Source organism: Syngnathus floridae, chromosome 21 (assembly GCF_059516105.1).
Source record: "Syngnathus floridae isolate MCC-2025c chromosome 21, RoL_Sflo_1.0, whole genome shotgun sequence".
Classification (NCBI taxonomy): Eukaryota; Metazoa; Chordata; class Actinopteri; order Syngnathiformes; family Syngnathidae; genus Syngnathus; species Syngnathus floridae.
Window position 1 is genome coordinate 1,345,617 of NC_142433.1, and position 16,353 is coordinate 1,361,969.

Sequence of the window (16,353 nt, forward strand, 5' to 3'; positions counted from 1 at the left end):
AAGGTGCCAAACAAACGTTTACATCTTTGAATGTATTACTTTATTTAATTCACTCGGAGATCGGGGTGGGGGATTACTTTGAAAAATGAATACATTCCTTTAGGTTTCAAAGATAAATGGTCAATCCACGTACACCGATTATCATAATTACAAGTGCAATCGTACCTACGATAATGACCTTTATAAACTTAAAAAACAAAAAATCCTACTTTGAACATCCACCGCACAACATCGGGATAGAATATGGCTTTTATCTATGGGGCATGGCTTGTTTCAAAGCAAATGTCAAGTCAATGAAGAAGTTACATCCAGGAGGCCGGGAAAAAACAAAACCTCTTATTTCGATCGTCTGTGGCACAGTATGTCAATTGTGCGGAGTAAATAGCTGCCGAGAAATAAATACTCTATACATCATTTTTTTAGATACTTCAATATTCATCATTCAAAATATACAGATCTTTCCTGTCTTCTGATGAGGTGAATCGCCCAAGAGGCTCATAAATATATTTGTGTCATATTAGAGACAATTTGGCATCTTGTACCTAAAGAAGCTATTACTACATTTCATTCACGATATTACAGTGCTAATTTAATCACTCATACAAGATTGGACCTTCCCATATACACGCTGCTGTGCTTTTGGACACACCACAAATTAAAGGTCATCTCTCAAATTCCCAAAAATGAATACAGAAGTAAGAAAATCATAGTTAGCCTGTATCATAGTACTTTTTGTTGTGGTTTGTTTTAGATCTTCACATGTTTTGTGCTCAAAACACATACAGCCATTTTAACATTCATTGAATATTTAAAATTGTTCTATTTTAGTAACTGCAAGTTATTTCAATGATTGCATCTTATTAAAGTCGATTTTTCAATTTTACAGATGTAACATGAAACAAACGTTTTTTTTTCCCCTTCACAATAAAAACAAAACCATCGTGCAGGCCGAAGAAAATAAATAAATAGATAGATAATTCTAAAGAAAACTGAAACCCATTATTGTATCTTGACCCGGTGCCATCATTGTACTCTCTAGAATTCCTCATAATAATGTACAGTAGATAATCTGCTTACAACAAGTCTATGCCTGACAGCCTTTGATTATTCAAATACCTACATAAACGCATCGAGAATACGCTCGACCATTTCTCAGCCAGGCCGACATTAAACTAGTATGTAATGCAGAAAAAAAAATATATATATGATAGTATTATGGAGAGTGCATCATTATCACTAATGTTTCTGGTAACAAACATACAAACCTTTGTATAGTTCATCGTGAAAGAAAACATTATTTTAAAGGCATGAGGTTAAAATTGATCAGATAGAAACGACTCCAAGGTACAACACAGTATTCATTGATCACCCGACTACAAAAGAAACGCTTACTTTACAAATGTTACACTGGCAAATGTCCTGTTGGCGTTGTTGCTGTACCCTGCATCCATTTTGTTGTTCTCAAGCCCACGGTGTAGAATGGCAAAAAGTCAGCAATCATGACAAATTGTCCTTTTCAAAATGTACATAGCTTAAATATCCTCGCGTTTTAAAAAGCACATGCACATCGATGCCTCACAAACAGATGAGTCCGTGACCTCACCACTTGCTATATAATAGATTTGATACAACACTTGTCTAAACCGTAAGAATAAAGTTTCTCTGTTGCGGGGGTGGGCAAACTCCATTTTTAAAATGGAGGAAAATTGAAAACAAAAAAAGGTTCAATGTAGATGTCAATTCATATTTTCATGATAAACTATTTATTATTTACATTCAAGTATACATATATTAACCACAACCATAAACCACCTATTAATTGATCAATGAATGGGGGTGGATCTAACTTAATGCTAGTATTTTTGCCCACCCCTGTGATAGTTGTCCATATTACCTTCCCGCTTAGGAATGGACCATATTTCCATACATGGTGGCACATAGTGGGAGGTGTCTGTTTCATGGTGTCTACAGGAATGTGATTTTTTTTTCCCCAACAAAAGCCTTCATTAACCTTAACTATCCCACTTAACATTTGAATCCAGCGTTTATCTGTCTTAAAAAGGCCACCGGCACAATAAACAACATTAGGTGGCTTCACGGTGGGATCTTAAATTGACTTTACTTTAAACTGACTTTATTTGTGCATCAGTACTGCCATTTCAAATATAAAATATATTAAGGACTATGTTGGATAAATTACTGACTACTAGAACGCAACACATCCTCTTTAATAGTCATTTACAACACCCAGAAGGTCATTTAATTAATAATATATTGGCATTTGATAACCTACAGTTGTTATGTGGAGCCCATAATTTATCTTTCATTCAGAGTCCCGTTTGCATTACTTTCATGGATTAGTGTTTTTCTGATATTACATTTTCCTACACTTTATATTGTTCGTTTTGAACTGGGCCGGGCAAAGTCAGAACATTTCTGCTTTCTGAGGTAGTATCAAAGCCAGAACGGCACCAGAAAAGAAATGGAACGTGTGTAGCTTTCTTTCTTGCTAGTTTCACTTGGGGGGAAAAAAAGGATTTGAACAAACAAAGCAGGAGAAAAGACTAAGCGTACTAAAATGGGTGTACCAAAAAAAAAAAAAAAAAAAAACGTAATCACTACCATTCATGCACTACTCTTTAGGGACATTGGGCTTTCGTTTACGATTTAATGATGAATCTAAACTTCCTGCTTTTTTTTGTGCTTTAGGGTAAGGGTTACTTTTTTGAGTGCTGTTTTGTAACAAGGAAAAAATCCCCCAAATCCTCATACTCAGGTAGCTTTAGCTCAAGAAACTCGGAATGTTAGCTCCAGTCGGAGTCTTTGTACGCATTGGTCTCCGCCGTGAAGTGATTGTCAGAAATTCTTTGAAAAGTTTTAGTAGCGACAAGGAGCTTGGGTGTGTGTGTGGTCCTACTTGACTGGCAAGCAGATCTTCAAGCGGAGCGGTCGGCCATTTTGCGCTCACACTTGGATGACCATCACGGATCCTAGTCGCTTTCGTAGCGGCAGTCAGGATCCAGGGAGGGCCCCGTAACCCTGGCAGAGGGACGAAAAAACAATCAATTTGAGGCTGATAGTTACCGTGGCAGCAAATGACACAAACATACGGACGCCGTTGCTGATGTATTTTAGCATAAAGGCCATTTTCATTCCATCTGTGGTGTCCTTTGGCTTCGTAGTTGATTGAGGACCAGTGGGCGGCGCCGATTCTATGCAATAAATGGCAAAGTCTCTCATCCTTAGAGATTCCGCCGCTAGGCCAAAGGCTTTCAATATTGCTTTTGCTTTCACATTCGAAAGCGGGATACAAACAAATCATTTCTCGACAGTCATAACTGATCGGCGCGAGAACACGACGGCCTTGCAGACTAATTCACAGCACGGCAACACTCACGGCCGCCCGCCCGCCCGCCCGTCGGTGACTCACACCGCGTTCTGAGACACCTATACTGCAGTACAGTACTTTATTTTGAGTTTGAGCGAACCCAACCCTCTGTTTTCCCCAGACGGGATTAGCTTTCCGCTTTTCACTGTCACTGAGGATGTAGCTCGGAACAGATGGCAACAAGGTGATGTATGACAACTGACTGACTAGCAAACGTGGAAATGATGTTTTAAGGGCATTTGGAGCGAGTGGCAATGATGACATAAAAAAAAATCATATGTGTATGAATATGTATATATATGTATACATAAAGACTCAGGCACGAACCTGGTCTGTGAGGATTCGAGGCTTAATATCAGGAATGGCACCCCCTCTCAGCTCATCTTCCACAGCCATGAGTCTGACAACAGTGAAATAGAAAGAAAGCGCTCGTCAAAAAAAAAAAAAAAAAGGAGAACTACGCTCAAGCATATGATCATGCTTTAGAAATAAAGTCATTATGTTCATTATATGACTTTGTTTGCTACCACCCACTCCAGCTATATGTTGTACACATGCCATCTCAGATACAAAAGACAACATCAACATACGCTAACTGACTATTCGACTGACCGTTTGACGATACCGCCCCAAATTCTGTGCGTCGGGACCGACGGGGTCAACAAAGACCATGGACGGTCGACATTGTCACCTGTTGATGATGCCTTTGATTTGGGAATCCTTCTCCACTTGCTGCTGCTTGAGACGCCGCTCGCTGTCCTCCAGGCGGCACTGGTACTGCTGCAGGATCTTGCTGGTCTGCTGCTCCTGCGACACCAGCCTCTGCTCGTATTCCTCCAGCTTGCGATGGGACATCTTGAGGCGCTCTTTCAAGGAGTGGATCTCCTCCTCGTACTCCCTCACCTGCAAGGGGGGATGTGGTTCACTCGGTGAAAGATGCGACACGTTTGTGTCGCTTACCCTCTCCAGACGCGATTCGTCCATGCTCTTGGAGTACTCCTTCAACTGGCCCTCACGGTCGGGCCGCAGACTCTCGATGTCGGCGGAGAGATGCGGCATGTTGGACACCCAGGCCACCGTGCGCTCATTCAGGTTGGACTGGGAACCCTGATAACAACATACGGGGGGGGGAAAAAGTTATTACAGTTAGTATTAAAGTGCTTTAAGTTGAGCTCATCTGTTGCTTACCAAAACAGTAGCACCTACCAAGGCATGCAAACAGTCTTGCTTTTGTCACTGTAAAAACTGCTCTCAACCATGTGCAGACAATCAAATGCGGCCACTGAGTGACTGACCTGCTTGTTGCCGAGCGGTTTAAGCAAATGTTGCTGAGGAGGCTGCAGCTGTTGCGACTTTTTGCCGCTTTTGGTGGGCGTGTCCGTCGAGTCCTCGGCGGCGGCCGCGACGGACGACGGGTTCTGGTTCTCTTTGGCGGCGCCCGTCTGAAACGGCAGCCCGGGCGCCGGACTGTCCGTGGCGGCCTCCTGCTGCTGCGTTTGTGTCGGTTGCTGCTGTTGCTGCGGCGGTGGCTGAGCTTGCCGCTGTTTGGCCTGGACAAAGTTGCCGTCGTTGGAGTCCAGTAAGAGATTTCTGCTCTGGGGTCGGGCCTTGGGTGGCGTGGCTGTGGCCGGGGTGTTGATGGAGCGCTGGGACTTGAGGAGCTGGGGAGCGATGGAGGACTGGCGCACGGGGTGGACGGTCGTCGGCGGCGTGGCCAAGGAGCCGGGCGTGCCGGTCCCGGTGGCCGTTTGAGAAGTGACGCCCATCATGTGCTGCTGCTGGAGCGACTCCTGACGGACGACACGGTATGCAAAAGGTGAGAGTTCAATAACTGCTGGTGAATGTTGCAGAAAGTCAAGACTTGGCTTCTCCTTTGGGAAAAAAAGTCCTCACACCAACTCTGTTTTAAAAAAAGAGAGGCTGAAAAATCCATCGCAGCCCACGCAGCAGGACAGAAATAGCTCAGAACACTACGGTACATAACGGTATCATTACAACCACCGCAGTCGACACAGTGACTGTGCCGACCGAGTAAAGAACATTTTGTATCATATTATGCATCACCAGTCACTTTAGGAGGAGTCACTCTTACCTGCACCTGCAGTGAGAGCTGATGCCAGACAAAGTCATTGTTGTGGTTCTGCCGGGTGAAATCATCGCTGTAGCTGTGCGAGTGGACGATGCTGGGCTGCACCAGGCTGTTCTGAGAGCGCAGCGCCGACAGGTCCTCGCTGCGGGAGAAGGCGTTATTGCCAAACGCCGGCGCGTAGTCGTGGTGGCCGTTCTCCGGCTCCGGGGCCAAGAGGAGGGGCGGCGGGGGCTGGGGCTGGGACTGGGCCGGGGAGTTCTGCGCCGCCAGGTGGAAGAGAGGGTTCTGGAAGGACAGCGGGTAGTGCATGGCCGCCGCCGCCTGCTGCTGTTGCTGGGAGATGGACTCGGTGGGGCCTCCGATGTGGCCCATTTGGCTCAGCCTCAGGCCGGAGCCCGCCGAGCCGCTGGGCAGGTGGCCGCCCATTCGGAGGGGACCGCCCAGGTTGCCGAAGCTGTGGCCCAGGCCGGCGATGGAGGCCTGGGAAGAGGTGAGCATGTCGCCCACCGAGTTCAGGTTGGAGATGCTGTTCATGCGTGAATCTTGGAGGTCCATCATGGACACGCTCTTATTCACACTGTGAACCTGACGTCAGAACACAATCACAAACGGTCCTTATTCAAGCCATCGGAAATGGGCTACCTTACCTTGGGGTCAGGTTCCGTGATGTCCGAGCTGCTGGTGCAATATGCCGGGCTGGAGCGGGCCAGCGGCGGCCGGGTGACATAGAACACCTCCCGGGACGAGCGCAGGTCTCGTTCGGCCTGGCGCCTCATGTTGAGGTTGGACGAGAGCGACTCGACGGCCGACACGCCGGTGGGGGGCGACGGCAGGCGGTTGATGTCTATAGAACTTGAGACACCACGCACAGGTCCCATTGAGTTGCATTCGTAGAGGTGGTGCCCCACCTCATCCTGTAGGTGGCGCTAAAGTGATACAAGCCTAAAATCCTTCTAAAACTTGTTCACTTTCAAACTGATATAAAATGGAGGCATTTGTTTGAGGGAGGCATTATTTGATAATAAAGCACTGTGTATCTGCTGTCGGGCTGATTTGATTGGATAACAGCACCGCTTGAATGATTAATCACAGTAAACGCTGTGTGGGGGGGAAACAGTCGCAATTACAGCTGTTATTGCTCTTACGTAAAGAGTTCTCATTTAAAGTGTGAGGCTATAATGAGAGTTGCCGTCAAGTGTGAGGCAGAGGAAAAAGGGGGTTTGGCTAAGAGGCTCTGGGAACAGATGGTGCCGGCAATTAGCCATTGATAAAATACTTAGCGCATTCTGAGATAAATTAGGTGACATTAGAGGGGTTCTCAAAAAAATAAGCCTCGCATTGTGTTTGGAGTCAGAGACTTCCCATCCTGTGAGTTTTCTCACTCTGCGCTTCACTGTTAATTATACCCGTGTGACGCCGCGGTGTCACGCCGCGTTGAGAATTACCAGACGCGGTGAGGCCTCCCGGAGGACACAATGATCTATTTTGCGAAATGGAGGAGGGGGGAGGGGCACACCTACCTGTTTAAGTCGCGCATCATCAGGCTCTGAAAGTCGGAGGACATGAGACGATTGAAGGTGGGCCGAGAGAAGAGCCGGTCCTTGGGCCGCTCGGGCTGGTGGTTGGTGGCGGCGTGCAGCTGGGGGTTCCGCAACGCCACGCTGATGTCATTCAACAGCCGAGGCAGCGGACCCAGTTTGAGAATGGCGTCCTGCGGGCAGGTCGGGAAAATGTCACTGCCACCGACCGGATGACACATCGGGGACTGACCGGAAGAATATATGCGCCGACCTTGCTGAGTTGACCCATGACCTCCCACAGCAGGCTGTGCAGCATGGACAGCTCCCTGCCGAGGTCGATGTAGCCCTCAAAGCCTCCGGCGTTCCCTCCGGCGTCCGTGTTGGAGATTTCGTAGAGGAACTGCTGCATGGAGCCCCACTCCATCTCCAGGAACTCGTTCATGAAGTACAGGTATTCTTCCTTGGGCCCAAACCTGCATGACGGATATATGACGCTAAGACATTGGCGCTTTTGGAAGGTCAAGTGGAACACAGTCGACATTATTTCCATCACATGAGCGAAAACCGATTCATTAAAGTGATGCGGACTCACTTGCAAAAGTTGGCCAGGTACTGAAGGACCTTGGCAATTTATGAACTTAACCACATTTGCATTTTTGGAGACTCGTGATCTTTTCAACTCACTTGTTGAAGCTGGCCAGGTTCTGTATGACTTTGGCGATGAGCGTAAGGGTCCTCGAGGTACGCTCCGCCGGGTACTCCTGCGTCAGGTTGAAGAGCGACGGAGACATGATGGCCGGGCACATGAAGCGGAGGAAAAGCGAAGAGCTGATGAGGCTGTCGGCCAGCTCCTCCCTTCCGCGCTCGGCGCAGTGGGCCCGCCACGAGGCGAACACCTCCTTCAGCTCGCGGGGGAAAATGCTGGAAGGAGCGCGACCAGACTCGACGTCAGGGAGAACGCGGCAGATAAACGGAGAGCTGGCAAAGATGACGTGCGCACCAGAGGGAGTTGATGATTTTGCAGAGTAAGAGCTCGCAGCACATGCGCAGGTTAGCTTGGTGGTCCGCTAGGACTGACGGTGGGACTCGCATGGGGTCCACCTCACAGTTCTCCTCTGATTCGTATAAAGCTCGGATGAAGTCACCTGAAGGACATCACGCTTGGTTTGGAACCGTATTTGGCAAGTTAGCCTTGACTTTTGGAGTATTGAGCCCAGGTCCTACCTATCCCTTCCTTCAGGTATCGGTGACCAATCAGCTTGAGGTACTCCTCCACGGCCTTGGTGGCGAGCGTGTTCTCCCGGAAGATCATGTGCTCGCGCTCCATGAAGCGATCCACTTCGCACATCGCCATGTCGGAAAGGAAGTCCTGAGAGCAAGTTGTTATTTTGGGGGGGCGAGATAGAGATTTTCACGTTTCAACCTCAATCAAGGCTTTGTTTATACCTTAGTTTTGCCGGTGCTTTGGAGGATGTGCACCAGGGCAAACGCCACTTCCTCTTTGCTCTTGACGCTCAACAGCGGCTCCAGAACGGCGCACAGTGTTCGGTAGTTGTTGGTGATGTACTCGGCGAACTCCTTGTACAGCTCCATGGGGAGGATGTTCATGGTCTGGTAGCGCGACTTGACGCGGAGCGAGGCGTTGATGACTTTGCCGCTCCCGACGCCGCCGCTCTTGGCTAAAACGCTGGACTGGATGACGGGGTACCACTGCTCCACAAACTGACGGCCCGTGATGCTGGAGATGGGGATGCTGACCAGGCCGAGGTATGTGCTTTTCTCCTGGAAGCGCATCAGCACAATGTGGCCCTTTTTCGGGAACCATATTTCGTGGCAAAGGTTACCTTGCGTCGCTTTTTGTCCGTTTCCTTATAGAGGTGCAAGCGAAGGCTACGAATGGTGGGCAGGTTGTTGAACTCAAAATGCTCGCCCCAGAAGACGGTGTCCGTGCGAGGTTTGCTGGTGGTGCGCGCGTACAACATGTCGTCCAGGCACAGCTCACAGTAGTAGCGCTTCTTGGTGGGCAGGTCTCGGGCTTCGATGATCCATAACTTGAGCACGTTTTCCACGCGCCTGCTGTTATCCTGGAATAGACAAACACATTCAAAACGTAATGAAGAACTGATCCATTGAATTAGCTTTGAAATGAATCTTAAGTTGACCTTGTTGGGTTTGACGGCTCTTTGCAGGTTTTCGATCCACTTGTCTCTCTCCGAAGCGGAACGGCAGGCAAAACATTTGGTCCCTGAATTCGTGGTCACCTAAGGATGGAAAAGGACAATTTCTAGGAACCAGGGTAAGGAAATCAAATTTTCATTAGGCAAGGAACCCTATTTGGCTCTTGGCTGTAGATTCTATTTTTTGTTGTGGAGTACAGGAAAAAAATGTTCCTTTTTTTTGTCCATTCCCTTTACTGCACTCGTGAAGAAAGAAGGAAGCTAATTTGCCCGGAGCATTTTTGAGTTGACCCACTTCACCCACGTCTTGCCGAATAGGCGAGTCCCCACCTCAAAACAATACTCTTGTCCTAAAATGCTGGAGTGGACCGGTTTGATGACGGCGTCTTCGTCCAACACCAAGTCCAACGCCTCGGCGGCGCTGCTGGGAGAAAGCAGTGACTCGTGGGAGTGGGATTCTTTGAAACTCTGCATCAAGCGGGTCCTTGTGGGAAAGAGACAACGACAGAACAATACATTGACTTTTGTAGCTCCGACGACGCTACTGTCATCATCCTTAAACCAACTTATTCAAGAGACTGATTCAATACACGAGTGAATCGCAGAGCCCTGGCATATCACACCTGACAATCTAAATATATTTTTAGACATGATCCTTTTATAATGACGTTTGGGGGTGGGATGAGGCAAGAACGTTGGGCTTTCATTTCTTCTTGTTTGCCTTGTTGACGCCACTCGTAGCGAGCGCAGCGGTGTAACAGAAAATCTACACATTAGGAAGTCACTTCATTTCTGATGGAAAGGAAAGTAAGTGATGTATTACAATCGCAACTGCTATTTTCAAGTCAATCGGAAGATGTAGTAGGAAAAAAAATGGTTTAAAAAAACAAACCAAAAAAAAAAAACAAAGAAAACAAGAGCTTGGCAGGACACTTTGAGCAGCTGCGATGAGAAGAGAGAGTGTGAAGTTGGATGTCGGATGCCTTTGCCGCACCGACGGGGAGAATTAAGCGTGTGTGGGCAGAACGGGAAGCCGGCTGTGAAGGCAGCTGTCAGGCAGCGGCGGGAACCGGGGCCAGGAAGTCAAGGTGACCAGCGTAGCTCTGCTTCTGCTTTAATGTCTTTGGATTCAAAATATCAACTCTGGATTTTCTATAGATAAACAACATATGTGGCCCCAAAATGTCTCTTGTCTTTCCCCCTGTGGCTACCGTCAGCACAATAGCTCTACTTTCTGCCTCGACATCTTCACTTCCTCTACGTGTCGTGACTGAATTGTGTTACTACAGCAGAAAAATTTCAGACAAGGCAGCACGGATTCCTCTGAGACGTGACCCCGAGTTGGGATATAAACAAGAATCTGGTGTTGCAGTGGCAGGAAATGCATTTTTCCATATGTGATCTAACAATACCTATTTAATCGCATTGTCTTCCAATAAAATGAGAGATACTAAAATGGTGTCCAACCTCTCTTGATCGGCGCTTCGAAACCGAGGCAGAATCATCTGTCGAAAGCTGCTGGTCCGGTCCAGTTTGGGTTGACTTTTGGCCCTCTTGATGGAGCCCTTCAGCCTTCGATTGAGGAAACTCTAAATGTTCAGGGGAACACATGGACAGCAACTTCAAATCCCCTATTGGTTGAATACTCAACTCATTTCACTAAAGAACTTCCCCAAAACACAGACAGGCCAAACACATTTTTGGATCTTCACAAATGATGCTTTTGTGCACTCACCGGTTGTCTAAAGGACTGCGGGGTGGCGTTGGGAGGCGTTTCCATGCTTGACTGTCGCACAGAGGCAAAACTTGCCCTGCGAGATTGGTCTAGGTAGGAAAAATGGCAGCATAACCACTTTCATTGTATTCTTTACAACATGGACATCACAGGCATTAAAGACTGATGACTTAGCTTTTGTGAGCAGTTCAACCTCTACTTCACTGAGCTTGATTTATTTCCATTTTGGAGGGTCCAGGGATTGAGAAACCACAACCGAGTTCATGACAGATCCACGACGGACAGTCAACATGTCAACAACAGTGTCAATAAATACATGTGGACAGACACTCAAAGTCTCCACAACGGTGGAGAACACAACAGTGACAAAAGTGGCTTTTTACTGACTAAGATGCAAAAGAAAACTAAATGCCTACCTCAAATATACGGCTGTTTTTTCTCTATTCAGAAAAAGAATGCACGGCAGGTAAACACAACTTAGACGCTGAGCCCATTTGAACTCTTTTGCTAATCAAAACAGCAGCACTGGCGTCAGTTAGCCAGTGTTGAGTGTGTCCTATGAATTACGTTATGATTTAAAAAGACAAAGTAATAAAAATAGGAGCTTTAAGAACAAAATATTGAATCAAACAATGTGGCAATATAAGAATTGTCAATTTTAAGAGGTTTAAGTTTGAAGAGAGTAGCCTACTATTACATCATTTGTACTATCTTGGCCTTTTTCCCATAACATTTTTATAATTGCTGTATTTTCAGTGTGGCCCAGATTAGCCTTTTTGTCTTTTTTTTCATCTACATTGTGAGGTTGTTTGTGATAAAATATTTGCTATTGCGACCCCATGAATCAATTTCCTGTTCCTGCTCTATTCTATTTCGGTCCGATTCTTGTACTTCAATGACTAATGTGAGCAAAAGATACACACTGTCATCCTGTGATTTCCTCCCAAAGCCTGCAAATGGGCCGCTCGCCAGGTTCTATTCTGAAACCCGGGCTAATTGTTTGGTCTCCATGGAAACACCTCGCTCGCATTTGAACCGCTCAAGGTGGTGGCAAGGTACAAACAAAAAAAAACAGACGACGCAGTGCGCGTCCTGAACCTGAGCAGCTTTCCACCTGACCAACTAGTGTGGTATGTGTGTGTGTGTGTGTGTGTGTGTTGACTCTCTCTTCATTGGAGATGTAAATTGCTGCGTGTGTGGGCGGCTCCAGCCTCCAGCTAGCTGCGATACCGAGGAAGAAGACTGCGGAGTGGGTGTTAAGAGAACCATACTCGCCACTTTTCATGAGTCCCTCTACGAACACATGCCTTTTATTTCAATCTCAGTGTAAAGATATCGCGAAATGTTTCCTGAGAATATTTTCCCCCCCTATACTTTTGGACTCTGCGCCGAACCGACTAGTTTTGTTGAAAAGGCGACAGTGGTATTGAGGAGATTCACAAATAAATGTTTCGCGAAAAGACACATAGATGCCACAAGATAGCAGCAAAGCACATTTTTTATAATGGCTTGACTAAAAGAAGCTCAGCTCTCACTTCAACATAGTTCTTTGGCCCCAAGCTAGACATAATGTGGGCATTATTATTATTACGTTGCAGACAGCCACTAAATTGAAACTCAACTGCCTCCTGATACAAATACGGTTCAATCTAGGATAATACGAGTGTCATAATTATTGACATCAATTAATGATGCAATATGATACAATTCCAGAGCAAACTGAGCAAATCCATCCCAAGTGCCCAAAAGCTGCCAAGAGTCAGCGAACGAGCAGCTGGTCTGTAACGTCTACTCTGGGTCTAAAGTGGTTGACGCGCCTCAAAAAAAAAAAAAAAAAACCTTCAAGGACTCCGACTAGCTCGTTTGATCAGCCTCTGTGACCGTGTTGAGAGCGAAAGAATAAAAAAAAAAAAACCCTCAAGGTTTCAACTTGATGCTTCTTTGACAAGCTGCCAGCGTTGCCCCCGGAGGTTTGAGGCCGACAGTGCCTGAGGACTTGCCACAAATGAAGCTTGACATGTCAAAGAGTCACAGTTATTTCTTCACCGGATTAAACGCGCAATACATAGAAAAGTGACCTTGAAATATGACGTTCCAAATCATTTGGACGCTTTACACAAACAGCAGCTCTCGCTGTTGCCTAGGCAACCCCAAATCACTTACAGTACTAATAGTTGGACCGGCCAGGACATCTCGAATATAAAAATTGAAATTCCGACTTTGTATTTGCGTCCAGAATTAATTTTTCCTGGAACAAAAAGAATGACTATTTTATGACAATAATGTAAAACAAGCTAAAGTTTATTTTGTAATTGATAAACATTTGATACCCTTCATAATTGTTTTTTTTATGCATGTTATTAATACGCCTTCAAGAACTTTCATCACTTTTCCTACTGTGCGATAAAAATAAATAAAAAAAAGCCAATTAAATGCATTTTGATGCCAACGACAGAGCACATAATATGTGATGCAAAGCCCGCATCTTTAATGACATATTAACATTTAAAGAACGCGGAAGCTGGGCTCTTGGGGGTTTATGCAAAGTGGGCAAAGAAAGACAAGTGACACTTCCGACTGCTGCTATTTTTAGCCCTGCTGGCAGCAATCAAGTAAATATATATATTGAAAAGAAAAATAAGGATGAGAGGAAAAGAAGCAGCGCTGGCGGACTTGAACAATGTGGGTGGAGGTAACGCAATGTGGGGGCGGGAGGAAGATGCAGAAGGCCGGCTTCTATTGGCTACAATTTGGACATGAATGTGAGGTGACATCTTGTCACCTTACAATGAGGGAAATAAATAATTCAATAAATGACTACTCTCAGAAAAGTGTCCTTTTGGTTGTTTTCCTAGTCCAGTATTGTGGCTTTGCACACACGCAAGCTAGCTGAAGGGACTGTGGCCTGGTTGCCATGGGAACATGGTTTGCGCTCTACTGTATGTGAGTGTGTGTTTTAAACACATCTTGGTGGGTTTGCAAATAAGCGGATTTAGCCACACTCGAAACGTCCAAATCATACTACACCTCGATATGACAGCATTTATGAACAAAAATTCCCTTCACAATGACATTTGCATAAAAATGCTATTAATTTGGAGCGATATTACGTTTAATTAATTGCGTGACTTAATTCTTGTGAGTGGTATTTCCACTTTTTTCACGTGATATTAAAACTTTAATCTTGTAAACAAAATGATTTTTGCGCAACATTCTAACTTTTTCTTTAAAAATGACTGTTTTTGCATACGACAACAACTTTACTCCCCTAAAAGTACTTTTTCGTGTAAATCTTGTAATGACTTTTTTCCTAAACCGCTGTACTTAGTTCCTGGAAAATGATGACCTTTTACCACCTAATATTGTCCAACTTTTTCTTGATTTTTAAACTTTTTTTCTCACATGATTATTTTTTTTGAAGCAGCTATTTCAAGCAAATTTCTGGCCTGCATTTTTGACCAAATCCTACGAGGGAATTCGCCCAAATGGGCCTCAATCGGAAGCCCAGACAGATGGGCCACGCTAAACTGCCAAATTGTTTTTTTCGCCTTTTGCCGATGGCTTGGCGGAACACGCCGTCAATATTTGACAATCATATACGCGCACTTGCCATAAAAACAAGCCTGTTCGTTCCCCAGGACAATTCCCAACTCATGATTACAAAAATCCTAGCAAGTTGTCACATACATACATACACATACATACAAAAAAACGAACCAAGACGCCACGTCAAATAGATACAACCTCCACGGCGGAGGCAACACAAGAGACGGTCAACGACGTACAGGAGGACGGTTTTAGGGGGCGCACTCACTTGGGGTTAAAACGCCAGGTCCGCCACAGCACACTTCCACTTGACCACCCAACCCAAACTGACCCTGATGCGGCAGCCACGACTTTGACGACGCGTCCATGCAGCTACAATGCACACGCACACACACACACACACACACGTACACAAGTCAAGTTCTTTATCCTGACCCAATTTTGGAAGTTGAACGTGTGATAAGCATCATCCTGTGTTACAAGTCGAAGCAGCGCAGCTTTTCAAGGCTGCCCTTTTATGGCCTAAATGTCACCATGGCTGCTGCTCAACCTCAAGCTGTTTCTATGATTAATTGATAAGATTTTTTTCTGATTGGCAGGTACAAGTAGGAAGTCAGGAGAGTTTGTTTAACATTTCCAAAGAAATACACTTCTTTAGGAAGTGATTCATTTCTTCTACTTGGAATACAGTTACTCTCGAGTCAACTGTGGCATTTCGTCACATGCATTATTAATTGGGCAAAATGAACCTCTGATTTACACGAGTATCAAAGCCAAAATAAATTTAACTTGGCTTGGCTAACGTTTCATGCAGCCTCATTTCAATTCCAAGTGCTCACCTTCAAACAAGTGCAATTAAGTTTTCTTGAATACTGTGTCTTCTTCCAGAAACAGATGTCGCATTGTCACAAAATTGGATAATACAGAACAATATCAACGGAGGCCCAAAGCTGCTTAAGTAATAATTGCCACCCATGCAATTATAATATTTTATCATTATGATTTTGTACTAATTGTCACAAGTGGTAAGGGACTGTCTCACAAGCCCATTAAAACTAGTCTAGTACAAAACCTACCACTTTTGAAAAGTTTTCACTCAACTACTATATTTTAAGTACTTTAATGCTAATCATCACCATTGTACAATACTTCATATTTTGAGGTGATGAGACATTTAGTGTCTCAACTACAGCATTAACAATTAAGGCAAAAGTAAGAGACAAAGTCACTCACCGTCTCAGTTGTGCTAAATAGCACAGTGACAATTATAACAGCTAAACGTCTCATTTGTACAAAACAGGGCAAGGTAGTGAAACAGCGGCAGTACAAGAATGATAGGAGCATGCATGATCAATTTGGCAGCTGTCACTGTCTTTTTATTTTGATATGCTAAATTTGCATCGCGCTTACATTTTTACCCCTCTGGAATAATCTTTTCTTTTTTCACTTTTGCTGAAAATGTGCATGGTCCGGTACGTAATACTAAACAGGCTGCAGTCTGGCCACATTGCATTATGTGGGCACAGTGGGGTTCCCTAATATGCGAGTGTAAAGACCCCCACATCCCGGATGTTTAGCTGCGAACCCGACTGTGTGCCGTGCGTAGCACTCACCCAAAAATGATGGGGGGTTGCTTCCCAGCGGTGAAACGTTGACAGCTCAGTCACATCCAAGGCTGCAGACCCAGTGGGCCGGTTGTCAGGTTGCCACGGTGACGGCGATGGCGGGGCAGAGAATCACACCTGAGCGTCCCACTGGAGTGACCCCTCACTCATCCCCCTGCAAGTGTTGGCGCGTAGGCCTCGGTCAGGTGTTCTATGAGGATAAGCGTGCGTGTGTAAATCAGATTACTGAAGCATCATCATCATCATCACCTCTCTTCTTTTTCCTCCTCTCCT

General features: G+C 45.6%; 1 protein-coding gene across 2 annotated transcripts; it reads right to left on the reverse strand.

Moving 5' to 3' along the window:
• Positions 1-17: 17 nt before the first annotated feature.
• On the reverse strand, positions 18-16,213 carry syngap1a (synaptic Ras GTPase activating protein 1a). 2 transcript variants are annotated; one of them, XM_088366116.1, is made up of 20 exons: positions 16,069-16,213; positions 14,724-14,827; positions 10,910-10,998; positions 10,642-10,763; positions 9,505-9,658; positions 9,160-9,258; positions 8,842-9,081; positions 8,444-8,779; positions 8,222-8,366; positions 7,998-8,142; positions 7,682-7,918; positions 7,269-7,470; positions 6,998-7,188; positions 6,125-6,329; positions 5,481-6,062; positions 4,684-5,178; positions 4,349-4,495; positions 4,080-4,291; positions 3,716-3,788; positions 18-3,039 (listed from the first exon to the last, which is right to left on the reverse strand). In XM_088366116.1, the coding sequence occupies exons 2-20, from the start codon at positions 14,821-14,823 to the stop codon at positions 3,013-3,015; spliced, it is 3,801 nt and encodes a 1,266-aa protein (XP_088222242.1). In that variant the 5' UTR covers positions 14,824-14,827; positions 16,069-16,213; the 3' UTR covers positions 18-3,012. The 2 variants fall into 2 exon arrangements, with proteins under 2 accessions (XP_088222242.1, XP_088222241.1); XM_088366115.1 differs by having other exon boundaries at positions 8,842-9,258.
• Positions 16,214-16,353: the final 140 nt, after the last annotated feature.